Source organism: Pogona vitticeps, chromosome 4 (assembly GCF_051106095.1).
Source record: "Pogona vitticeps strain Pit_001003342236 chromosome 4, PviZW2.1, whole genome shotgun sequence".
NCBI classification, from domain to species: domain Eukaryota; kingdom Metazoa; phylum Chordata; class Lepidosauria; order Squamata; family Agamidae; genus Pogona; species Pogona vitticeps.
The window spans coordinates 49,237,795-49,264,349 of record NC_135786.1 but is presented as its reverse complement, the minus strand read 5'-3'; the positions used below and the strand labels follow the sequence as shown (position 1 = coordinate 49,264,349).

Below are 26,555 nucleotides of genomic sequence, written 5' to 3'. Positions count from 1 at the left end.
GAGATTTTTGAATCACTAAGGTGCTGAAATGTGGACATCTTGAAAACTCTCTTGCTAGTATGCTGGTCATGGGGCTTCTCTCTCATTTGTAATGACTTCTTGCTCTAGATACCCTGTGCAGAGAGGGCCATGTGCATGCTAATACCAAGTGCAAAATATTTTGTACGCTGTCCTTGCTGTTTTGCTTTATAAGTGTTGCTGAAGCAAATTGACTTCTGTTTGTAGAATCAGTATACACATGACTGATTCAGTGTGAGTGGCAACACAACTGGAATTCAGCCAGGATGTCATAAATATTGCAGTTGCGTTATAGGTCAAGGGAATAGGCCCTCAGGGGAGTCTCACAAGTGAGGTTTTGCAGGCTCTTCAAACAAAAATGGATGTGCATATAACTCATATTATTAATGAATGGTGAACAGCTTCCATGGGCAAAACATTTAGATCCATTAGACAGTGATCATACACAGCTAAGTATTTGGAACTGTACAAAATAAAGTTGACTGAATCAAGTGCTGGCAATTTTCTTTTCTTGTATAGATGTAAGAAAGGCATTTATTTCCATTTATATCCAAGCCACAGCTTCCTTTTCTCACATACATGATTTGAATATTGTTTCATCCATCATAAGTGTCTGGAAATCAATACTGTGCTTGCAATAAAGTTGAATCAGAGTAGAATTTGTCCTGGCATTTAGAGGATTCATACTGATGCCAATGAGATGAACAATATAAATTTTTGTAAAATGAAAGCGACAGGCTGTGTAGAATGCCAGCCACTAGAAATGAAGACAGAGGAACCAAACCACTAATATCTTCTTTTGAATGGCTATTACAGAGTGATTGTTTGGAGAAAGCAGTGGGACACTGAGTGCTAATACATCTCATCTTTGTTGCAGCCTCAGCTTGCCATGTCTGTATATCGTGTTTGTATTGTGGTTTACATATTCCTGTGTTCTCTCTCTTTACCTTTTCCCCCCATGTCCCCTATCCCTGTATTTGGCGCTGCACCCTCTGAAGTTCTTCCAACCTCAGGTACTGTATCAGCTGTCAGCATCAACAGGCATGGGGCGGTGTGAAAGCAGGCTTGAATTTTGGTGGTGGGGGTGCTGACATTGTATAAGCATGCACCACAGTAACCCTTTCAATGGGGAGGGAGAGGAAAATGAGACAGATGTATTGATGTATATCCTGTTTTCAATGCAGAGAAAGAATCCTGTTGAAAGGGTTGACTACTGTTTGAGCTGCTGTGCATGCGTGCATGACAGGCATCTGCTGAGCTTTATTTTTTACTTATTTATTATGATGTTGGGTGTGGGGTTTTGGGTTTTGTTTTTGTTTGTTTTTCCCTATTTTTGGCCATTACTACCACTTAGCAACACTGAGGTAAAATAAGTCATATCTGTATTAATACAGAAGGATAAAGGAATGAGAAGGCAGGTTAGTGAATGGAAAACCTGCTCCCCAGTACATTCTAAACAAGAGGTGAAAACAAGGCCTCTAGTCTGTGCTGATCCATGGGGTGGTGGGGTTGATATTTTCTTTCCCCCTGAGGAAAATTCTAACAAATCAAGCACTTAAAGAATATATGATAGGTCGCCAGTCCCTACTCTAGACTGCAGTTACACAATGATAAATAAATGTGCAGGCACATTTTAGAAGAAAAGCTTACACAGCACATTTCAAAGTTGTATTACTCTAATACATGTGATCTGTAATCTGACCTTCATGCCTATTTGTTCTTTTCACTATAAACATTTCTCTGACATAGTATCCATTTTGGAAATACATCATATTAAGAGCAGTTTTTTTCCTCAGCCCTATTGTCATAACTCACAAGTTCTTTTATTTTCCTTCAGTGACCAGGGATCCTTGCCTGAGGTGGCAGTATTTTCAGGCACAGAGCAATACAGTTTTCTTTAATTTTAGACTGAGTCTGGCAAATTAGCAAACATGTATTCAAGATGTTCTTTGCTAAACATGTAGCAAGGCTGTCTCAAGAGAAAATGGAGGACGAAAGTATATTCAGATATTTCGTCCTCCAAACATTTTGTACTATAACTCTTATAATTCCAAGACAGTATGGTTCCTCAAACAATACTGCAATTTAGAATGTATAGTGCTTTTGGATTTCTGAGGGAATTTCCTTTGGCAAAGTGATATTTGCCCTGACAGGAAAAAAAAATCCAATCTAGAACTATTTTGCATTAAACTAGAAGATTTCTGTAGAATTTTACTTGTATATTCAAGGGTATCCTTGCTTCTTATGTATACTTTCCTTCACCATCTGTTGTTGCAACTGTTTGTTTAATTGAGATTATTTTGCAAGCCTGTTTTTTATGTATAGATCCTCCCCTCCATGCTTAATATCCTTCATTTAATTCCCCTGAAAACAAAGGGTAGCAGACTGATCTATCCTGAATGAAAGAAGTGAAAATACCTGGTTTCTGTTGAATGATAGCATCAGATTTGCCAGTTTGTTTGTTGCTCTAGATAAATTAAAATCAGTCCACTACACCCCTCTCCAGGAAACAAACCATGTACTGTATTTGCAGATCAGTAGCACAATAGCAGCATGTTAAATAAGTCACAATTGAGCCACCTAGTATTTTCTTGTTATTCTTTTTTTATATTTCACATCTTTCAGTCCTTACTCTTCTTTATTGCAATTGTGTTTGCAATAAAGATCTTGGGAAGCTGAAGGTGATTAGACGGATTTTCAAACAGAGGAAAATTAATCCAGCCCTCAAGCTGCCAAATGCCTCTGTCAGCTCCTTTATTTAAAAATGCAAGCAGCTTCTATCTCTTTCTAAGAGTTAGCCAAGGCAGATGCCTCTGAGATCTTGGCACTCCAGACAGTTGCCGAGAGTTCCTTTATTGTGGAGACAAGAACTGCCTGAAGCTTGTGAGGTAACCATAGTTTCTAATAACAACCAATGCTCAGTATTCTTCATTCTTACTCCGTGGAAGCAAAGTACATTATTTTTGTACATGCTACCGACAAGTACATGGGTTTAACAGAGACAAACAGTAGGTAGAGTGTGTTTTGATAACAGCTCTCAGCCTACCCATAATGTTGATTCTGAACGCTAACAGAGGACCTGACCTGGTACCATTTTGAAAATGCCACTCACTTCCATGGGTTGCTAAGGCATTTGCAAGGAAATTAGACTCCCCTGTGGCAAAATGTCCTGCAGCCTTTCTTTGGCGATTACCAAAATGACATCTCTGGTGGTCTCTTGATTACATACTTGCAGACTATTGATGTTAATGATGTTCATAACTGAACAGCCCCAATAAATTGAATTCAACTGTTGTTTCTGTTTGAGTATGCATGAATCAAACACCTGATATTACTTCAGAAATAAAAACAACAAATATACTGCTTCTTAAACTCCAGAATTTGTATTACTCAAAATCAGATGCATTGCTGAATGAAATCAGGCATACTGTTCATATCATAACTTTTTGTTATGTTTTTCTTTTTTCCAGAGGAGCAAGTTGAATTATGTATGTGTTTGGTTTTAAATTTGCAGACAGATTTAAGCACATCTGTAAATACATCCATGAGAAAACTTAAACATGGCAGTCTTTTACACTTTTAAGCTATGTAGGAGGATTCATAACAATCATATATATTAAAGTTAAGTAAAAATGAAAAGTAATTTAAAAATCAGTTTGGCAGTTTTGAAGACATTAAATTGATAGAACCACAGAAATCTTCTGTATATTTGGCACTGAAGAGATGATTTCTCTGTTCCTATCAACGTTATGTTTCCAGATGTGTCAGTCTTGGGATTATTAATACTTTTAAAAGCCTGTGTTAAGTGCCATTTACTTAATGGAAATGATTCCCTTCATATAATGCACATTTAGAAAATGACAGTTAACATTCAGCCTAGAATATATTATACTGATATATGTTTAGAGGAAACTTCAGGGCAGCTGAACTGCTGTATGAAAATAATACTGTCATGCCTTTAATATATTGGTTTCATATTATCAACTTATATGACCTAGAAGGATGCCAATCTGAAAATGAATATTTACTCAAACTATTAGCCGTTTATGAATTATATTTTGCAGTTTCTGCAGAGTAGATGCATGAGCAGGCAATGTGTGTTAGTGTCCTGTGATTGTTGATATGTGTATCATGAACAAAAGGGGTTTTGTTCCATGTTTTCTTTATGATATGGTATTTGTTGCTGCATGAGCTATATATAAGGGCTCAATTTGGTGGCTCTACATAAAAAATATTATTTATCATATACACTTAGACATCTAACCACCCCCTTAAAAAAATTGACATTAGAGTTATCCAAGTCCCGCACATGCACAACTAATTTATAGGATACTTGTATTCTGCTAGTTATAAAATCCTAATCAATCTTTCTTCCTGCATAAATAGAACTGAAGAAAACTTATGACTGGGGCAGGGCCCCCCTCCTCATCTAAGTCCAGAAGCCACCTCTGTGTGGAACTGCTATATGAGGATGGGGTCAGTCTTGACTCTCCAGAGAGAATTTGTGAATATGTGCTTAAGTGCTTTGTTGTAGTTACACCAGCATTTAGAAGGATCTGACACCCCACAAAGAACATCTTGTAGAATTTTTTAACTTTGTACTCATGAGGTGGTATCTGTAAAAAGCAATGGTTTATTATCTGCTTCTCTTTCCCCACATGCAAAAATGGAAGATAAATTGAATGCTGCAGTATCAAGAATGGAACTTTTCAAGGAAAGAAAATTAAGATGCTAATTGTTTTATAGAACCATGTTTCAGTCTGCACATTTGTGGCTGGTTCCATTTGGCACTATTCTATAGCTTAGTGAAATAACTGTAGGTATACATCTTTTTGCAGTCATTAATCCTAGAACAAATTAGTAGATGGTATCTCTGTCAGTTTCTTTGCATTGCAAAATGGGGGAGAAATTACAACCCTCTCTTGGAAATAGATTTGGCTCCCCTTCAGAGTTCATAAAATATTGATCCATCCCTTCCAAAGCCTTCATATGGTGTAGACATACTCTAAGAAAGCATTTATTGTAATTTAACAGCCCCTCATGGTATTCTTTGAATAATTAAATAACTATGATTGTATACAGTAGTATGTTTATTAAAGCCTGAGTTGGTGCTGGATTCTCAGAACTGTATGACCGCATATTTAAAGTCTTTAAATGACAGAATTTACTTTTATGCCTTTCTGCCATTTCTATCCATTAAGCAGAACAATTGCTATGAAAGTAAATGAATGGATGCATTTTAGACGTGGATGAATATTAATAATGAAAATGCACGAAAGCTAATGGGAAAATAGTTCAGACTGTCTAAACATTCTGCCTTGGGCTTTAGGATGCATGTATTTTATTAGAAAGTTCAGAGAGTAGGAGAGAAAAACCAATCAAATCAGAGGTGATTAACAAATCTGTATCACATATATTGGTCCAAATATCACTTATTTATTTTTGTTTTTATGATTATATGTCCTGCCTTTAACTCACAAAAAGGGCCGTATAGCAACCTGTGCTTTAAATATTTTAAATAACTTTAGAATGCCACACCACAAGAAAGAAGAATAATCTAAAAAGAAGGGGGGGATCAAACCTGTCAAAAGATACGCAGAATGAAAAAAGTTTAACCATCCACCAGTAAACAAATATAAATAAGGATTATGGATGAGTTAAACTGATGTTAAATCTAATTCTCCTTCATGTCCTGTGTGTAGTTGTCATTATGTGCTTGGATGAGGTATGTGGAGTATTCAATGAGTGAGTTATCATTGACACACACACCCCATGGCCAAGCAGGTATTTGAACTCAGGTTTATTGAATCCCACTACATTCACTGGTTTCCATGTGAAATTTGTATTGGTGGCTTAATGTTCTTTCACTGATATTTTGCCAATGCCAGCTAAGTTCTTCCAGTTATGTCTGATACTGGTGCTGTCATGTTACAGTATGTTCATTCTACTATGCTTATGTCTCCTTATATGCTCTTGATTTCAATCCCATCTGCTTCTCTACTGCAAATTAGAACAATGTATATAAAAGTCAGGTTTCTTTACCTAAAATAATAATGCACAAGAGGTACAGTATGGATGGTTTTCCACCCCCCGCCTGAGAAGCTAAACTCACCAACATTCCTTCCCTAATACATCTACTATAGGCATGTTGTCTATATAGAGGATACTGCCAGATGACATGTTCAAACTCAAACATTTAAGGGCCAAGGGCCATCACAGTGGAAATGCTAGATTTAAAATCCAGGTGCAATTAATGGTAAATGCCTGCCAGCTGAGATATTGCATGGCTTAATGGCCACTACCATCATTTTTATGCAATCTTGTGCCTGCAAAATAGAGATTTGTGTGGGGCCAGATGGACATGAGGAGGAATCAGATATTCTGTTTTAGTGTGCTTTCAGAGAATGTATCTAGGTTGTGATTCCAGCAACGATTACATTACCCACTAGGGTAGGGATACAGCTTCTGTGAGAGGAAAATGAGTTCAAAACCCTTAGGTCCTTGTGATGTGGGGAGGTTTGTGACCCAGGTGCTGATTCTGGTGCAATAAAGCTCATTTAAATGGTAGCTCCAAGTATCCTTTGCCCTACACAGTATGGTTTTTGGCACTTCTCATCTGCAACAAGGCTCTGCTTGTAATCAAAGTCTCCTTTCATCTTTAGGCCTGCAGTGCAGTCTCATTAAGGGGTTGGATTTCAAATAATTCCTTGCCTTTTCCTTTCTGCATTTAACAGCTGAGCTTCTCTCTAACATGCCTTTAATATTTAGAAGGAAAAGAGGGTATACCTTTAATACATCTTTGCCATCAGGAGAGGATTAGTCCCTCAAACAGGGGGCATCCCCCCCACACTCTCTGGTGATGCTCTTTGTTTCCACACTCCTCCATCTGGACCCTTGGTGTTCTCTTTATCATCTTCTCAATGGATGAGAACTTAGCAGGACCTGCTAATCTAGCCTTTTGTTCTTCCAATTACAAGGCCAAGGTTATTTGGCCCTTTACCCTCATGACAGTCTAACCAGATACTTTCTGCTCTCTTTTTAAAGTAGTAAACTTTCAGCTGCTGCAGCTATGGAGCAGCTTTACTCCATCTGCTGCCCTCCAGATACACTGAACAACAACTCAGATCATCCCCAGTCAACATGGCCTCTGACATTAAGGGTGTGACTACACTTTGCTGTTATTTGATTTGCAGCCTGTATTACATTTGAAACCACAATCAATGCTCACACAAGGACTACAGATTAAGTCAGGAGTTCACTGTTCATACTGGATGCAGTGCAGCTCACAATACAACCACAGCCTCCCTCCCTTCTTTCTTTCCTTTCGCTGGCCCCACCTCTGCTAATCTTTTCATGGTTCTCTGTGAAGCCACTTTCTCATTCAAAGCTTCTGGCTACTATATTTTTCAAATATTTTTCTATAGAAAAATAACAGGAGAAGGTACCTAATAGTCTAAGAGTACAGAATATAAAATGGTAATTTTGCAAAATACATCACAATTCACACTTCAGAATGATTCTAAAACAGGAAACACCACCTTTCAATTCATTACTCTTTTCCCTTACTTTCAAGTAATGCATACAGGAATTAGCTCAACTGTGGTCACATGACTATACAGTGGACCCGCTACTTAAGGAATTAATCCGTATTGGAATGGTGGCTGCAAGTCGAAAAGTCTGTAAGTCGAATCTCCATTGACCTACAATGCACTGAAAACTGATTAATCCCACAACCAGTGGTTTTTATTCTATTTTTATTCCATTTTGGGTTTTTTCTGGTCTGTAAGTCGATTCTCTGGCTGCAAGTCTAATCTAAATTTTGCAGCCAGAGAAGTCTGTAACTTGAAAAGTCTGTAAGTCGAGCCGTCTGTAAGTCGAGGGTCCACTGTATCATGACAATAGTTTAAAACTATGTGTGCACAGATATGAAATAATTCCCACATGCATTACTTGAAAGTAAAGGAAAAGAGTAATGGAGGGGAAGGGGGTGTTAATTACACTTTCAGACCTGTTAATTAAGTAGTTAACAGAACTAAACTTTTGATTCATAACAGAGGAGCTTTCCTGCTTATGCTGACAGGATTCAGGACTACCAACCAATCCCCCACATTAAAATCACAGTGCTTTGCTTTTGCATGTCCCCCACACTTTACCTGAACATCATACCCTAACCAGCTACACTGCTGAAATGCTACCTACAGATGCCCCCCCCCCCATCTTTACAAGACCGGATCACAACTAATTGCATGCAGAAAACTCCATTTGAATTTTTCCAGCTTGAAAAAGTAGAAGTAGAAGCAGCAGAGAAAAGCTCCAGCAGCAGAGAAGAAAAGCTGCTTTGGGAGCAAAAAGGGCTGGACCATTCAAATCAGCCTTTGCATCATACATTTAGTAAAAAATACTTCAAATTCACCAGTTTTATAAGCAGAGCAAATCCCATGTAGTTGCACTCGCAGTGTGTTTCTGCTGCCGTGACAAGTTTATTTCCAATACTACTTGCTATTCAAGTTTTGTAAAAAGTACTTTGTCTCACTACTGTTGGGCCAATTATGTTGAACTACAGACATCGGGCCACATCTACCCTAGTTCTTAGAATTTGCTCTTTTTTCTGCCATCCCTTATTTGTTGACATATCCTATTCCATTGAGAAGTTCTGAAGAGCTCAAAGGAGTGTACACATTTGTGGAGTGTTGTTTGAACCTATAGCCCAGTTGCTGATTTCATTTTTCCTCATGGGCTCGCATCTTTTCTGTCTCTTGAAAAGTTGTCTTCTCAATAATGTACATTAGCAATATAATGCTACATTCTGCTCTAATCAATGTTTTTGCTTTTGCAAGGAGGCTCTTCCCTTCCAATTACTAAAGTGATCAACAGTCTCTAGATTGGACTGCCATGATTGAAATCATTGTGATCTACATACTCTGGCAGTATTTTGCAATAAAATAAAATACAATTTAATTGCATCATCATAATACGTGATTATGAATTAACTATCTGCAGTGCGATTACAATAACAAACACATCACTGGTTCGGTAGGAAATAACACTTGAGTTTTGTTCTATTTTAGCATTTGTTAAGTTTAATATTTGGTAAGTATTTTAATATTTGTTAACTTCATTGTATTTACACTATTGTTTTTTTAAATGTCTCGTAAGTTGCCTTGTGTGGCATATAAAATGACTAAGTGAAGGGCAGTCAGGCCTTCAGGGGTGATGTGAAGGCAGCTGGGGGTTCACAGATCCAAACCTTCTAATTCTCACTCATTTCTTCATTTTTATCTCTTGGCGCTTCAGTTCTTGGATTAGAGACTCCTAAAAGTACAGTTATCTCTAGTTGCAACAAAGAGTCTTCTGACACCCTAAAGACTAACATATTTGGCATAAGCATCAGTTGAATGGAGCCTACTTCTTCAGATGCATGGTATCCACAATGTTGAAATGTATGTGGCAACCCGGCATGTTGTGTATGAAAACCTACGTAACTTCTTTGTTTATTGTCCGTAAGCAACATATCTCTTTCCTTCCTGCCACCAGAGGGCCTAACTGGCTTTACTCTGAGGCAATTTACATAAAACGTAACATGCAATGGCTTATGTGACATTTATTAGTCTTTTAAGGTGTCAGAAGATTCTGGGTTGATTTGCTTCTAGTTGACTAGAATTTGATTTCCAGACTAGGTAAGGACTATAAGTAGGAGTAGAAAACATATTCGCGAAGGAGTAGAAAATGTTATTGGACTTCTGTTCTCATTGGTCCTAATGACCACAGGTGGTGCTGAAAGATGATAGCACTTAAAGTCGAGGAATATCTGAAGGGGCATACATTTTTTTATTCTTGAAGTACAGACTGGTCTTGTATTATACTTTTGACAGCCCCTGTTTGTCAAATTAATCCCTACAAGAATACTGACTGTATAAAACCTCTGATTGCTGTAAAAATCTTTTGTCAATGGCTAATTAGCAGACCCAATGTGCTCTTGGTCACCTCCTTTTTTAGCATAGCAGCACCACTGGGAATGCTCCCCACTTCTGTGAGTTACTGATTTTTTCCACACATTTTCCTTGCCCTTCTCTGTCTCAGATTAATGCAATATAGAGTGCTGCAGTCTGATTCAGAAGAGTTGCTCTTGCTGTCTAGGCCATACTGTGTTTTTATTATTAGTTTTTGATACTGCTAAACAAAATTTCCAGAGTTTCAACAAAACGCTTAAGCATGTACTTATCAAAACTAGTCCAATTACATATTTTAATCTGTGGACATGTAACCTCCACTCCACTGGCTTCCTGCTGAGTCGGGGAAGGGGGGAATCCAGGGAACTATGCCAAAGCAAAAACAAGAAAGGGTCTTATGGCACCTTTAAGATAACAAGTAATAAATTCATGTAACAGACATGCTGACACAGAACGGGACCTGGTTGGAGATCCAACTGTCCCCATGTCTACACAGGAAACATTATGAAAGGTGCCTAACTGTGTTATCTACAATGCCAGAGTTCATATACTTGCCCATTTTCCAATGTGATATGTGTCATCTTTTGCCAGCAATGCCCCTGCAATACTGCATTTTGGATGGGACAAGTAGTACAGTCTCTATTAATAAAGAAAATAAATGGATGCAAAACTGAAATTAGAAACAGTAATGTTCAGAAACCAGCAGGAAAACACTCTGTCTTTGACCTCAAGGTGTCTATCCTTAAACAAAAGAACTTCAAAGACAGATTTCAAAAGGAAACAGCTGAAGAAGACTACATCAAGAGGTTCAGCTGTTACTGTCCTGGGTTGAACAAAAAGCCTTCTTATCTCATAAATCAGCTCATCCATGCAGGTTTTTTGGCATTGCTATCTTACTATGCACGAGTTAATTACTTTTCCAACAGAACTGTGAATCAAACACGATGCTTTGGGCTTCAGCTAATGCAGGCACTCTCTTAGAGGCAGAAACTATTAGCTAGAATCCTACTGGGTTTATGTAGCATAAACTCTAATTTGTGTAACTGGTCTGTGCAATCATTCCAGCTGTCTCTTGTGTGCTCATACATACCCAGGTCTTAAACTTATCTGAGCACTTGAGCATGCAACAGTCAGGCAGAAAATTGCAAAGAAGACCTACACAATTTCCTTCCATGTGACATTTCACAATAGGATTCTAGTTATTGCTTTAAAGCATTAGAGGGTAATTGACTTATATAATTGGCCTTACTATTGCCAGGATGTTTATGCTAACTGGTTCTTTGAAAGTTATGATTAGTGTAACTAACACAGTTGTTATTTTCTGTATCTCTGTCTCCGCCAATCCACAAACACAATATGTATATATATATATAAAAACTAGTGCCTTGAATAATATACTCCATGATTCTGAAGAAATGGGCTGTGTCCATGAAAGCTGCTTGTTGTTTTTGTTGTTATTACATAGCTTCAGGTCACCTCCGGCTTATTGGGATTCTTTTAATGAGCAATCTCCAAAATGTCCTGTCCTCAACAACCCTGATTAGCTCTTGTAAACTTAAACCTGTGGTTTCCTATAGGAGTCAACCTATCTCATATTTGGTCTTTCTCTTTTCCTGCTTCCTTTAATGTTTCACAGCATTATTTTTTTTACAGAGCATCTTGCCTTCTCATAATATGCCCAAAGTAGGCCAGCCTCAATATCATCATTTTTGCTCCAGAAATAGTTCAAGACTGAATTTTTCTAGGGCTCACATGTTCATCTTTCTAGCACTCCAAGTTATCTGCAGAGCTCTCCTCTAGCATCATGTTTCAAACAAATCACTGTTTTTCCTGTCAGCTTTCTTCACTGTCCAGCTTTCACACCTGTATACAGTGATAGGAATACAAGAGTGTGGATTGTCTTGGTCTCCAGTAAGACATGCTCACACTTGATGATCTTTTCTAATTCCTTCACTGCTGTCTTTCAAAGTTTCAGACACCTTCTGTTTTCTTGGCTGCGCTCTCCGTTTAATGATAGAAAATCTCTATTTCACTTTCTTCATTCTAACATTAAAGTTTAGTGCTTCTGCAGTCATAATTTTGGTCTTCTTAATGTTCAACTGCAGTCCTGGTTTGGCACTTTCTTATTTCGCTTGCACTAAAAGTTGTTTCAAGCCATAATGGCTTAGGCCAAATAAAATATGTTAGTCTTAAAGGTAACAAAGGACTCAATTTTTTCCCTGTTTTGGATTTCGGATAGCTTGGTTTGCTGTGTGGGATCAAGGTTAGCACTCAAAATTCCTTCCTTAACACCGCCAATGTTTATTCAATTTATTGAACAGAAGTATTTTTACCTTATTTGTCAGTTGTTCCCTGTTTATATCTCAGATCTGATTTAAGCAATATAACTTGGAAATCGTCTTTTCTTCAGTTGTATGTAGATTAGCTTGAAATCTCACAAGATCAGTACAGGTTGTTGCTAAACAAGAATTGTACTGATTTGCTGCTTGACCATCCCTAGCAGTTCACTTGGTATCCTGCTCCCCAGCAGTGGAACTTTCCACAAAGTCATGAACAACCTCCAATTCTTGTTTGTAGATAGTAATAGAGGGAGGTGAGTCCACGCCCTGGCCCATGACTTGTGTTTTCTTCAGGCTGATTGTTAATCCAAAGTCTTGGTAGGCCTTGCTAAAATGATTCATAAGTTGTTGGAGGTCTTCAGCAGAATGGGCAACAACAGCTGCATCATTGGCAAAGAAGAAGTCCTGCATGCATTTCGGCTGGACTTTGGTCTTCACTCTCAATCTAGAGAGATTAAAGAGCTTTACATTTCATCTAGTCCGTAGATAGACACCTTCTGTCACAGTTCCAAAGGTGTCCTTCAGCATGACAGCAAAAAAGATCCCAAACAGGGTTGGCGTGAGGACACAGCCCTGTTTCACTCCACTTCAGATGTCAAAGGGATCTGATGTTGAGCCATCAAAAACTACAGTGCCCTTCATTTCCTCATGAAAGACCTGATGATGTTAAAGAGTCAAGGTGGACATCCAATCTTGGAAAGTATTTTAAAAAGACTGTCCCTGCTAACCAAATCAAAGGCCTTTGTGAGATTATGAAGGTCACCAAGAGTGGCTGTTGTTCCCTGCACAAACTGCCTCCGGGACTCCAGCTCTGAATTTTGCCTTCAGGTTAACTCCTGAAGCCACTATAACTGCTAGCATTGGGTTGTTGATATGAATCATGTTTGCTTGCATTTTTGACTCCTCTTTGGGGACATGGCTATGGATATTGTCATGATAAGTGCCTATGCTTCATAACTTACCACTGTACCATTAACTATGAGTGATTGCTTTGAGTCATCAACAGATTTCATGTGCCTAAGTACAAATAGTTAAAGATATCAGAAAACAATTCTGTATTCTATATTCAACTGTGATTAGTCTAATTTAAGATGATTTTATACAATCTGCAGAAAGATTTATTTATGCCTCTGCTTGAGGATCTAGTGATAAAATAATAATGACATGCCACAAAGCCAATTCGAACATATGATGACATTTTCCAGGGTTTTCTTATCATTCCCTGCTTCTGGGGGCATTCTGGGGCTGTACCATTTGTCAAAGGCTACCTAGCCTGGCTTTTCTCCAGGGCAGGGAGAACAGAACTGGGAATCAAACTCCCTGCCTCTTGTTCTGTAGTCTGATACTAAACTCACTGAAATATCCAGTCAGTCTTCCAGTGATGAAGCATGCACTAAGGATCACAGTCCTTACTGTAGTTGTAAAATAGGAGAAACACCCTTTCTTTTAGCAATTGCAGGAAATGCAAGAACAACTTTAATCAACACTTTGAAGGTTCATTGCCTACAGCAATAATGCTGTTAGCATCTCTATGGCTCATTTCACTAGATTCATGTCCCACAAATACATAAGTATTGTATATACATTTGCTTCTTAAATATTGTACTCCTTTTATCTGAGACTGTGGATTATACACCACACTGAAACAAGTCTAGTCTTAAAGGTCCCACAATACATTGACTTTGGCTTTTGTTATACTATACATCAGTGGTCCCCAACCTTGGGCCTCCAGATGTTCTTGGACTGCAACTCCCAGAAGCCTTCACCACCACCTCTGCTGGCCAGGATTTCTGGGAGCTGAAGTCCATGAACATCTGGAAGCCCAAGGTTGAGGACCACTGCTATACATCATGCTACTAAGGTTACCTTGGTGTAATATGGAGTACAGTGCTGTGTTCTGATAATCAGCAGAATTGTTTTAAATGGCAAATGGAATAAGCAGTCCCTGATAAAGATTGTGGATGTTTCTTTCAGTACCACTCACACATGCATGCAAGCAAATAATTCTAAACCCACTCCTATCACAGCTGATAAATTAGTAGTCAAAGTGCCATAGTAAGCTACTGCTTATAGTGACTAATGAATCAAAAAGGTAATAATGATATTTTATTTAAGTGTTCTGTAAAACATTAATGCTAGGATCCCCCCATTTCTGATCCTTGGATATGTATAGCACTATTACAGGATTTCCCTTCAGTATTGTTTGACATAATCTATTCACCTGTTTGGGTGGCTTCATTTTAATTGCTCTTCTTTTGTATATTATGAAATGCCTAACAGTCCATTCTCTGAACTGTATGCTCTGATGTATTAAAGAGAAAACATTTTGTTAGTTATCAACATGCAGTTGGCAGCTTGGTGTCTTTATATATAATACTTTTGAAATCTTTTCTCATGTGTATGTTATTATAGGAGGAAAGCAGCAGTCTGCAAGATTATCTATATGGCCGAACTATTTTGATGGTCTTTGATGTCTTTAGATTTTAAGTACTGTTCCTCAGCAAATATATTTGCTCTTCTGTCTTTTTTTTTTTTAATAAGGTAGCATTGCACATCTTTTGTTGAGGCTCTTTCATATATACCCTATGTATATCCACCTCTGTGAACCTGTAAGTGCTCACTTTGACGATGGGGATCTCTTGTTTCTTCAGCAGCAGGGAAACCATCTGTATCTCAGCTAACTTTTGTGATTATCTCAAGTGTATTTAATTAATCTTTCATCCCAAGCCTCATTTGTCACAGGAATTCATGAGAATGGGCACTTTCATTTTACTGTTTCTGTGCTTTTTCTGCCCTTTCTTTGTCTGGAAATATCAAGAGTATGACCCATCTGGACTCCAAGGAGGTCAAAAGCTAGATGATGAAAGGAACACTTAAGCCAGCCCATTATTTACATTAAACTGTGTGAGATGGCAAGAGTGTTAGCAGCAAAGAAATCTGTCTCACAATTTAAAGCTTTGTTCGGGTTGTAGTGTCTGGGAAGTCAGACTTAGAGTTGAACCTGCACTTATTGTAAGGAAAGGAAATGGTTTTCTGTAGCGTGAGAGTTTTACAGTTTAACAAATAAGTCACATTATACTATGAAAATGAAAAAAACAGCTCTCTTTTTCTCCACTGAATTTGTGAATATTATTCCTTGTTAAATTAAGGTATCAGAAGCAGTGTGGCTTCATGGGGGAATTGTTCAAGATTAAAGACTTGCTAATATTGATTTCAGAAAATCACTCTCAACTGTTGCTTGTTTCTTTTGTTATCATCAAAGTTAGTCTTTGTTCCACTCATAACAAATTGATTTTGAATGTATATAGAAAAGAACAAACTCTGTTTAGTCAGATTTGATGCAGGGAGGAAAGAGCTGGCGAGTCTTTGCCAGAACCTGGAAGACGTTTTTGTACTTCAGCTCACAGATTCTCCTAGTCAATATGGCCAGTTGTAGCTTTTTTTTCCCTTCTCCCTGAGTTGATTGATTGAATTGTGCAGCCTTGGTTTTACTATATTACAAGTTTGACAAAGCATAATGTTTTGAAATCCTGGAAATGAAATGCTGTAATATTAGGTCACTGGGTGAGCTGTAATTTGAGTGTTCTAATCTTTAGTAAAGCAAAAAGAAAGAGGGGAAGAAAGGAAGAAACGTATTAGCAAAGGCTTTCATGTCCGGGATCTAATGGTTGTTGTGGGTTTTTCAGGCTCTTTGGCTGTGTTCTGAAGGTTGTTCTTCCTAACCTTTCGCCAGTTTCTATGGCCGGCAAAATGTCAGAGTGCTGTCCTCTGAAGATGCCGGCCACAGAGACTGGTGAAACGTTAGGAAGAACAACCTTTAGAACATGGCCAAAGAGCCCGAAAAACCTACAACTACCAAAGGAAGAAATCATGGCCTGAACCCAGTTTCTGTTCCCAAGTAGAGTAAATGCAGTTGCTCAGTAGTGAGACAACATGTAAGTAAATACCACTGATACAAGCAGTCTAATCTAGTTAAAACTACCAACTTGATTCAGGTCTATATGTGTTGGAGAGGATGCATGGGAAGAAAAGGGTAGAGTTATCTGGCTCAAAGCAAATTTTATTCACAATTTTTCCCATGAAACAGCCAGAGCTTTCCAGAGAATTTTGCCTGGGAAGCAATACGATAAAACCATCCAGGCTAGTTAGAGTTTTCAAAGCTAAGAGGTTCCATTTTCATCATATAGTCTGACCTCCTGCTTTAACCCCAAACCAGTTTGTTTCACTCAGAGTCAACTAACAAAAGGACCCATTTACAGTGTCATTTGCCAAAAGCACTGTTTCTCTTCCCATTTATATTCTTTAGAGATACAGGCCCTGACCCTAAGGAGCGTGCAGGCAAGGCTGAAAGATGCCTTAAATTCCATTTTCCGTTTGCCTTGCCAAGAATTCTGAACACACAATCATGCAGTGCTGATGCTATGGCAGGCTGATCCTTTCAAAATCATTCAGTATCCTCAGTCTGCCATTTCATCTCTTTTCAAGGAGCTATATTTCCTTATCTTGTGTATATAGTTAATTTTTAAAACCACTCTTTTCCTTTAACATAGGGATATGAGAGAGGAAAGGATAATATGCTTTGAGTTTGTTTATTTTTAAATCCAAAGCACGGAAATCTTCTCTGAATGAAATGGTTTGGAAATGCAAGGTGTGAAAAATCAGTTTTACATTTTTTTCTGTTTCAAAGCTTAAGGGGAAACATTCTGAAAGCTGTCAGTGGGGAAGTGCCTTAGCAATGCAATTCCTGGTGTGTTCCATTAATTTAATTTTGCTATGCTTGATAAATTGGATCACATCCTATCATGTAAAGAGTTTTTAAATCTAATTGTCTATTTAGAGGAAGCTTGGCTGCTTCAGGCCAGATTCTGCCATTTTCAAAGCACAAGATTTATTATATCAGTGATCCCTTTTAACACAATATCCTCCTCCCCACCACCACGACCACCAATAAATGTCAACACAGAACGTTAGAAGAAGATAGAAAATCTGTACAGTGGATAGAACTGGAGCAATCCTTTTCTGTTGTGTTCCCAGCTTCACAGAGATTGAGAAGTGGTTGTAGTTTAAGAAGGGGGTGGGGGCTCTCATTCACCCTCTTTGGTTTAGACCATGAGCTCCTGGGTATCCCTTGTATATAAGAATGAAACACTTACAAGGGTTGAAAACTGATTTTACTCAAAAATATTAGATTCACTTAAGGAAAAGCATTTATCACAATTTATCTTGCCTTTGCCGCCTTCTGTGTCTATTTTGTGTCATACATTTAGATGAGCATGCCTTACATCCCTACTTAGGTTTACTTTTGTCTCACCAGTAAATTGGAAATATGCAGACAGGTTACTATCGCTGAACAATGATTGCAGGGTAAAATATGTTAAATTTAAGTGGGTGCTTGTATCCTTGGAAGGCCTCTGTGTGCCAAAGATGCTTCTGTTCATCCATGTCCAACCTTGTTCCTTCTTTTCCTCCCTAATATAATTCTGCCAGTATAAGAGTTGGGTTTCCTCATGCTGCCAAAAGCCAGCATCGTATTCTTTCCAGGGAATGAAGTTAGGTAGCCAAGTGCTCTAGAGACCAGCATGACCACATTTATGCCACAGGGTATAGAATCCATGTCCAGTGCTTTGAAGCAACGTTGTAAGTTATTTATAATTAATTCCTTTTTAAAGTAACAAACGTAAAAAACACATTCTACTATACTATACTAAAATACAAACTATAACAATTAATTTTCTCATTTAACTATGACTTTTTAATTACTCATAACTATATGTATCTTCACTAACTAGTGAAGAGGGACTGTCACATGATGCAAGTATTGGCTGGTATTGCTGTCTCATGCTCTGATGTGGATTTTGTGATGATGGACGTAGATAGGCAGAAACTATGTTTCGACTTCAAGGTTAGTAGCTTGTAGTTCCGATGTGTGTTTTGTAAAGTAACTGAAGGAAGTGTTGTAATTAATTTTGATGTACGTAAAACTAATAAGTTAATTTTTTAAAATTGTACAATGACTTGGTGCAATGACAAGGAATTAAGTTATTTTATTGGTGTGATTATTAAAGTTTTCTTTTTACTTCCAATACAACTTTTAAAGGACAATTTAATACATTTTTAGATACATTTTGGTGTGATTTTTTTCAGGGTTCATGCCATTCAGTTATGAATTTGAACCATTTTTTAAAAAAATCATGTTAAGTATGAGCAGTACAGTAAATAATAAAACAAGGTATTTTAATAGTAACCACGTTAGATTACTTTTAAAACACTATAAGGACTATCAGGGACATATTGTTCTTTAAAAATAACTTTGCGTGTTCTGTGGAAACGCAGCCCTATGTGATTAAAGGTAATGGTAACAGCAGGGCAACAACAATGTTATCCATTGCACTGAAGAATATCACTAAAATTAGTGATAGCAATAACAATAATGAAACAACAGCATTATTTGTTGCACTAAGAAAGTAATAGAAGTCATTTTAGTGGGGGATAAGAAGCAATGCTTTTGCCTCTTGTTTTTTAAAGTGTTACCTTTAGACTTTGAATGTACCTCTTCATTTGTTTTTCATGCCAGTTGTGTTTGCATTTGCTTGTTTTAGAGGTTAGAGACCTCAACAACTAAGAGAGGCAGCCTATTAAATCAATGAAAAGAAACTGACAACAGATAGAATGCTTGTGGGAAACTATTTGTCTTAGGCCAAGATCTCCCACTTCTTGCCACTTTTCTGCATGTTTACTCTGTGTTTGACTGCAGGGCTTTTTGCATGTCCCTTTATTTGAAAGATTCCAAGCCTCTCCCACACTGGCCCACTTTTGTCACATTGAACCACTGTTGGCTAAAAAAAAGTCTGCCAAAAAAAAGGGGGGGAAATACAATTTGAGCTTTTGTTGTTTGCAAATTGCTTGGTTAGTTTAGTCCCTGATTTGTGTGTGGGTTGATCCATTTTGCTGTGTCCTGCATGCATATTCAGTCTCAAGAAATGACAAAAACCAATGGACTAAGTACATAAATCCTCCTCAAAATGTAGTTTTTACACTTCCCTCTCCCAGTTTTAATATCTCCAACAACAAGCAACCAAACTACAGTTGCTGCAACTGTGGCTCCTACGACTACAGAAGCTACCACTGCAGCCACTGCCACAGAAGCTGCCACTACAGTTACCACCACAGAAGCTACCACCACCACCACCACAGAAGCTACAACCACTGCAGAAGCAACAACCATTACTGAAGCTACAACCACTACAGAAGACACAACTATCACCACAGTGGTTGCTAGTACAATAGGTATCACAAAAGAGCATTCTGCTACTGTGTTTTGCTAGTTACTTTATGTGAACTATCTCAACCATAACTTGATCTTTCAATATACTTTATGCTTAGTATCAAGGTATGGACGCTTTTCAAACTATTCAGTACAAAAATGTTCTCAGAGTTATACTAATTGCTTTGTAGCACGTGAAAAGAAATCTTTGCGTTATGCATCCAGGGTCTTATTATATTGCCGTGTAATGGAATTTTAGGTGCATTCTTCACTAAGACAGACATGCTGTAAAAGCCAAACACTGACTGAGTGAACAGGGCCATGAAAATGCCCCACAGTATCCAACATGAGTGCTCCCTAAATCTCACTTTGAAAGGTGCCTCATAGAGATATAATACAATAATCCAATTTCAGTCACTGAACACCAAGTACTACAAATGGCATTTTATTCCTGTGAACACTGCTGCATTATTATCATATGTGTGCATGCCCAAATGCCATCTGTTTGGCTTATTTTTGTGCATGGATAACCAAGGATGATGTCTGACTGTGGCCCAAGAATTATATCTTTCCAAAATGCATCACACATTGTTGGCAATTTAACTGACAACTTCCATTCAAGATCCAAGGCACAGTTCCTGTCATGCAAAACATTTTATGATTCTTGCTCTACCAAAAGTATCTTCTTACTATCCCAAATCTCAAAGGTGACATTTCAGGGAGCTTGGAGGAGGCCTGCTATTAAGAAGTATCAATGCATGCCAAAAGCTGGGCCTGCAAGCTTCATGGGTCTTAACTTTTATTATGTAGCAATGAAAACACATGGAAACATTGCTGGAACCATTTTAAATTGCAAGTATACAGAGAAAACTCATATTTAGCTAAAACTAAATATAAATGCAATTTAAATTGATGCCTCCTTCAACATAAAAAGAAATAGGAGCACTTATTTCATTTCTGAAGAGAGAAGGAAAAATGTCAATTTCTTTGCAGAGGCTAACATAATCAGGTAATGTTATAAATGTAGATGGTAACAGAGTCCAGTATTTAACAAACTAGTTTGGCTCTGATCCACACAGTGCAATGCAAAAGAAAGAAAGAAAGAAAGAAAGAAAGAAAGCTATACCCCAAGCATAGTAAAAGCAGTAATCTGATTAATTCACTTACTTGACTGCTTCATCATGCTCCCATTAGAGAGGCTGACATTATTGCACAGAGGCTGCAACACATGCCAACATTTCTGACATGATATTCCACCGAGTCTACATCAACTGTGGAGAAATAAAATAGGAAAACTCAAAGAAACCATTTTCCAACTCAAATCTTGCCGATAGTGCCTTATGCTATTTACAGTGTATATCTTAACAGCTTGCAATAGCTTCCCTTTCATGAAGAGGTGTCAAGGCAAATCCCTTTACTTTTGATGAAACCCAGCTTCAAAAGACTTGCATGCACAGAATCCCACTGAAGGTAATGGGTATGCGCTCAATCGTATTCTAAATATTGAGATACAAAATTGGTGCCTGGCTTGCAGTTTGTCTATTGATGTAATGATCTCTCAGCTGCTGCTCTAACCTAAATGTTGCATGAATGAGCATGCAGTGCTAATTGCTGGGTCAAAATATCAAATAATTAGCATTTTAAAATGAAACTGGTATTGCTGGAATTATATTTATAATTCTACAAATATATATATATATATTTGTAGAGAGCTGAACTGTAAAAGGGAAAAGTAGAAGGGAAAAATAATTTCATTGTATATGCCACATTATAAAGTGGTCATAGTTACTGTGAAAGTAAATACTGCACAAAGAATTCTCATTACAAAAACACTGGGTGCATTCACATGACCCTGGAATGCCAGAGAGAAGCTATGAATGACCAGCATCCTGCTGTGCGTTGCTTGATTGCTTCAACTTGATAGCCACAAAACAATTTTGAACACTATTTCCCAGTGTGTCCTGTAGAAAATATTGATAAGCACTCCCTCTCCACTCTGCCAGATAAAAAGTGTAAACTGATTTGTATTGAATTTCAGCGTAGTTGGAACAATGTAGAACTGAACATCTCAGTGTTAGTGAAACTCTTTCCATATTGAAAGAGACTAACAGGAGATACTGTGGCTAAGCTTGTAATGTCTTAGGCATCAGCAGTCTTTTTGAAAAAACTCAGATGTGGACCAAACTAAATAAGCTGTAAGTTATTATTTTATCTGCATGGTCAAATACAAGTCCTGGATTTAATATTTCAGAGTATAAATAAACACAGTTCTCTGCCTATTATAAATATTTTGCTATGTTCTTCAAGTCTCTTGATGTGTAACTAAGATAATTTAGGGATTATCAAAATAACACTTCTATCTCAGTTAAATTCTGCAGTGCTCAAACAGAGATGAAGAATATTGCCCAAGGAAAGTTGTATGTCTTCCCCACCAGAAGATAATCATTTCTAAATATATTCATCTTGGGAATTCAGTTGCACAGCCCACATCTGCCCAGTTTTAGATTCATTTGGATCCTGGATCCTCTTAGCTATGTGAACCAATAGAAATTAGCTGAAGTACCTTTCATATCTAGACTGTGAAGAATTGAGAACTCTAAATTAAAACTTCTCATTCTTCAGTGTCCAGGTCATTCGAACATGCACAGGACTGCCTTTCATTCTGTTCATAGAATCATAATTGAGTTGGAAGGGGCGTTTAAGGCCACCAAGTCCAACCCCCTGCTCAATGTAGGGATCCAAAGCAAAGCAAATCTGACAGTTGGTTCTCCAATTTGCTCTTGAATCTCTGTTCTTTCAGCTTTGGCAAAATCAAAGAGAAAGATATGAATTGAGATATATTAACCTTCCAAAACAAGGACCTAAAGAAGCAAATGTCTTGCAAAAAATTAAGATCTCTGATTTCACAGAGTAACTGTCAGTGTAAGGCTGGGAAACATTGTACTGTAAGGAATAAGATACAGTACATCTCACTTTATGAAATGTATCTTTCTGACTGGCAGGAAGATCCACTTTCCATAGCCATTTTGAAAATGCTGTTCTACCTCCCAAATTGTTCACCGTACAGAATGGTTATGGTTAATCACTTGCATTAAAATCAGTGTAGTTTTTTTTTTTTAAAAAAAAGTGATTTATTGATAAAGAGCTTTGTATACATAAAACTTTATATTTAAAAATGCCACGTACAGTTTATATGAGGAAAGTGCTTCTAATGATATATTGACTGAAATCCTGTTGCTTAGCATAGTAAATTGCACTATACTAGGCTATCAGTGGGGATTTGGTGAGTCAATTCCTTCATACCTTATATTGATTAAAATGCACCTAACTCTAGTTATGACTTAGTTTGGCACAGTAAGTTGCAACTACTTTAGGCTAATCACTGGAACTTGTGGAGGAGTTGACTCACCAAATCCCCATTGATTCAGTAGGTCTGCTCTAGGGCAACGTACCTCAACATACTACACTAAGCAACAGTATTTCAGCCTTTATTTGAAGTGGCATTCCAAGTTTTTTTCTTTATGCATTATCCTTTTGAGATACTGCTAGAACTCCAAAACCTTTCGTGCATTATATTTGGTGTTTCTTTGTCTGCGTTAGAGTATCTTGCTTATATTCTGTTTTAAATACTGTGATATTCTAATGCACCATTTTATTTTAAATATATAATCCAGTTTACTAATCTCTGTTCTAACCTGTTCACCAGCTGGTGTTGGAAAGCAGTCCATCTGGGACGTAAAAGCTTCACCTAACAGTAACTGGGCAAACATCACCTGGAACCACACGTTTGATCCTGAAACTGAGTTTGTGGTTGAGTATATCAACATTAAGCATTGGGAGCACGGGAATGCTGCAGGGTCCTTAATGCCACCAGAGATCCTGTCATCTCTCAGAGGTTTAATGGACCTTTCATGCCATGTTAATTGTAGTGTAACTAAACTTGCTGGTTAATTTGTGCATGGGGTGTTGTTTTGGGGGTATGGGGGAAAGCATGGTGTTTAATTTGTTCACTGTGTTTTATGTTGCTATTCTTCTGAATTCAATTTGCCTTCCTCTCCCTTCAGTGTAGAAGTTTCAGATCAGTGCACTCTAAAACATCTACATGCTCTGTAGTGGCTGCAGTATTTCACAGAACAGGAGAGCTATAAAAACAAAGATGCAGATATAGAGATCCAGCTCTAACAGATTTGAGAGATAAACAATAATGACTACATTTTTGGATTGGCGCTTCCCCCCCCCCCACAAAAAAAACCTAAACAGGTGCAGCTGTGCAGAAAAATCATACCAACATTTTTCAATGAGCAGTGTCCAAAGTTATCAAATACAAATATTTTAAGGTTTTAATTGTCCACCCTCTTTCTTTCTTTCTTTCTTTCTTTCTTTCTTTCTTTCTTTCTTTCTTTCTTTCTTTCTTTCTTTCTTTCTTTCTTTCTTTCTTTCTTTCTTTCTTTCTTTCTTTCTTTCTTTCTTTCTTTCTTTCTTTCTTTCTTTCTTTCTTTCTTTCTTTCTTTCTTTCTTTCTTTCTTTCTTTCTTTCTTTCTTTCTTCCTTCCTTCCTTCCTTCCTTCCTTCCTTCCTTCCTTCCTTCCTTCCTTCCTTCCTTCCTTTCCTTTCCTTTCCTTTCCTTTCCTTTCCTTTCCTTTCCTTTGTCCTGCTTAAATCTGGGAGACCATATGCAATGTTCAAATAATTATGTTATGTTAAACGTTTAGTGCCATCTGGCTTTATAGTCCTCTAGGCAAATTAAGAATCTGCCCTAAGTATGCTCTTCATGGTTCTAGTTTGCTGGGCCAAGTCATATTCATTATTCTTGATGCTGGCTCCAAACCTTTATGTATTACTACATGCCTGTTTTTTAAAATGAGCAATAGGGCCCTTGAGAATTGCACCTAGAATGGTTGAATATAAAGCATGTAATGTCTGCTGCTGTTGACAAATGTCTTGCCATTGGCTTGGCAATTATTTGGAGCATTCCTTTGCAGCCCATAACTGGCCACTACAGCATTGTAGTGAGAATGTTTCATTCATTGGGATGCTCCCCGTGCTTCTAGTTTATAGTAGAAAGATAAATCAGATATGTAAACACCTGTTGCATGGACAAGCCGTAAATGACTCCAGTGACTTTAAATTTTGATTTCTGGTGGACTCATAAGTTAGCCAGTACTAGCAGAAGTGTATATATGGATTTAACTACTTTTGTAACCATGTACATTCCATGTCACACAATTTGCTAAGATTGTGCTAATAACTCATCCAAGAGTTTAACTAAAATTCCCATCCTACAAGAATAACTGTAGTTTTGTAGGGTTTGATACATGAGGATAGGCAAACAACACTAAGTGTCAATGATATTAACAATGTGTATTTAATATTATTTAATATAGTTGAATATTGCGATTAGTCTGCATGGTCTTACAATTCAGAAGTGACTTTTCTCTTTCACCATTTACAAAGCATACTGAGAATAGTAAAGAACCAGGAAAGGAATTTCTAATCCGTCGTAAGGGTGCTCACAGAGAAAGCATTGTTGTTGTTACTGATTCAATACATCTGGCAACTGCAGGTTACATAAGAAATATAATAATCCTTCACTCTTAAAAGATTTCCCAGAGATTATTTAGTTTGTAGCTCTTTCTTTTTCTATAGACTTTTTTGCACTTCTGGTTTTGTACGAAATCATTGAACCAGGAGTGAGAGAATCTTCCATATGGTTGCAGACTAAGAATATTGAAACAAGTGCTCAATTAGGTTAGTTAAGTGATCCTAGAAAACCTATGATGCTAGAAAAACCAGTGGAATGAGCTGATTTGCAATGCTTTTGTAGACTGACCCTTGACCTTTACAATGGTGGTGCCTGGATGTTCACCCTGCTGATATGTTCCTCTTTTCAGTCTTGTCATCAGCAGGGACATGTGTCAATTCAGTAGGCTAGTTTGATGTTAGTGGAATTTGCCAACACAGTAATCTCTCTTTTCCCTGCTAGCTGCCTTTGATGTGAGGTTTCTGTTTCTCAGGTAACACCACAGTGAAATATTCCCCTGCTAAAGCCTATGTGGAGCTGGATAACCTGACTCCCGGGGAGAAGTATATAGTGCGTGTTTTCCCCAAAGGGAATGATACAGTCAGCTCGAATGTAACCTTTCAGACAAGTCCAGGTGAGATGGGGCTCAGCCCCACTGTGTGCTATGTTTTAAGGTGTATTCCATTCCAAGCTTATTGCTCTTTCTTGCTGCTGCTTGAGATGGCAGAATTAAGGCATGCATGGAGAATGTTTCATCCACTCCTTTGCCAACATTGCATACTCTGCCCTTATTATACAACTACAAAGTAGAATATTTCATCTGCAGTGAGGATGTTTACACTATGTTTCATTTTCTTAAAAATCTCAGCATGACTATTTTTAAATGAAACAGGCTTGCTTTGGGAATAAGAAACCTTATAAGAAGGGCAGAGATATATGACTCTTTATTTAAACTCCCAGATAAACCCTGTTGTTAAAGAATATGCTATCTATTGCTATATGTGTTTGTGTTTTCATTTGTGTGTGCTTGCACTGCTCATAGTCATGTTGCCAGTTGTTGCATGAGCACATGCAGTTATGTGACGATATTTATACATCAGCGTTCATATGGAAAAGACTGGAAGATAATATCAGATGGTGGATTTGTCTGTATGAGGTTCATAGAAAAATGTAGAATGAATATGCTAACAAATGACACCATAATCTGAGAATGGTACTAATTTGGTTTCACAGAATGTGGTTATTAACCTTGTCAGATTATATTCTGTTTTGTGTTGGGGTTTTTTTTCCATGTCCATCAGACTTGAAGAAACATGGGAACAGTAGCAAGGGGTAGTGAAAACATTACTGTAATGCTGTCTTGTCCAATATGTATAGACAAAGAACTACTGGTATTATTCAGGGAGTAATAAAAAATTTTCCTGGACGTTATTTCACTGTACAGAAAATGAAATGAAACAAATA

At 37.7% G+C, this 26,555-nt stretch overlaps 1 protein-coding gene across 33 annotated transcripts in view; it reads left to right on the top strand.

Annotated features, from left to right (window-relative positions):
- Positions 1-26,555, top strand: part of NFASC (neurofascin) — a 229,028-nt gene that overhangs the window by 176,678 nt on the left and 25,795 nt on the right. For 12 of the 33 annotated variants that reach the window (XM_078391888.1, XM_072997314.2, XM_072997303.2 and 9 more), the window contains 4 exons: positions 1,017-1,031; positions 19,358-19,594; positions 23,278-23,466; positions 25,585-25,725. The exons of 11 other annotated variants lie outside the window; for them this stretch is intronic. In XM_078391888.1, coding sequence (XP_078248014.1) covers positions 1,017-1,031; positions 19,358-19,594; positions 23,278-23,466; positions 25,585-25,725 — 582 coding nt within the window. Of the gene's footprint in view, positions 1-1,016; positions 1,032-18,096; positions 18,210-19,357; positions 19,595-23,277; positions 23,467-25,584; positions 25,726-26,555 lie in introns of all 33 variants that reach the window. 10 more of the 33 variants (XM_072997310.2, XM_072997307.2, XM_072997305.2 and 7 more) reach the window with 4 other exon arrangements.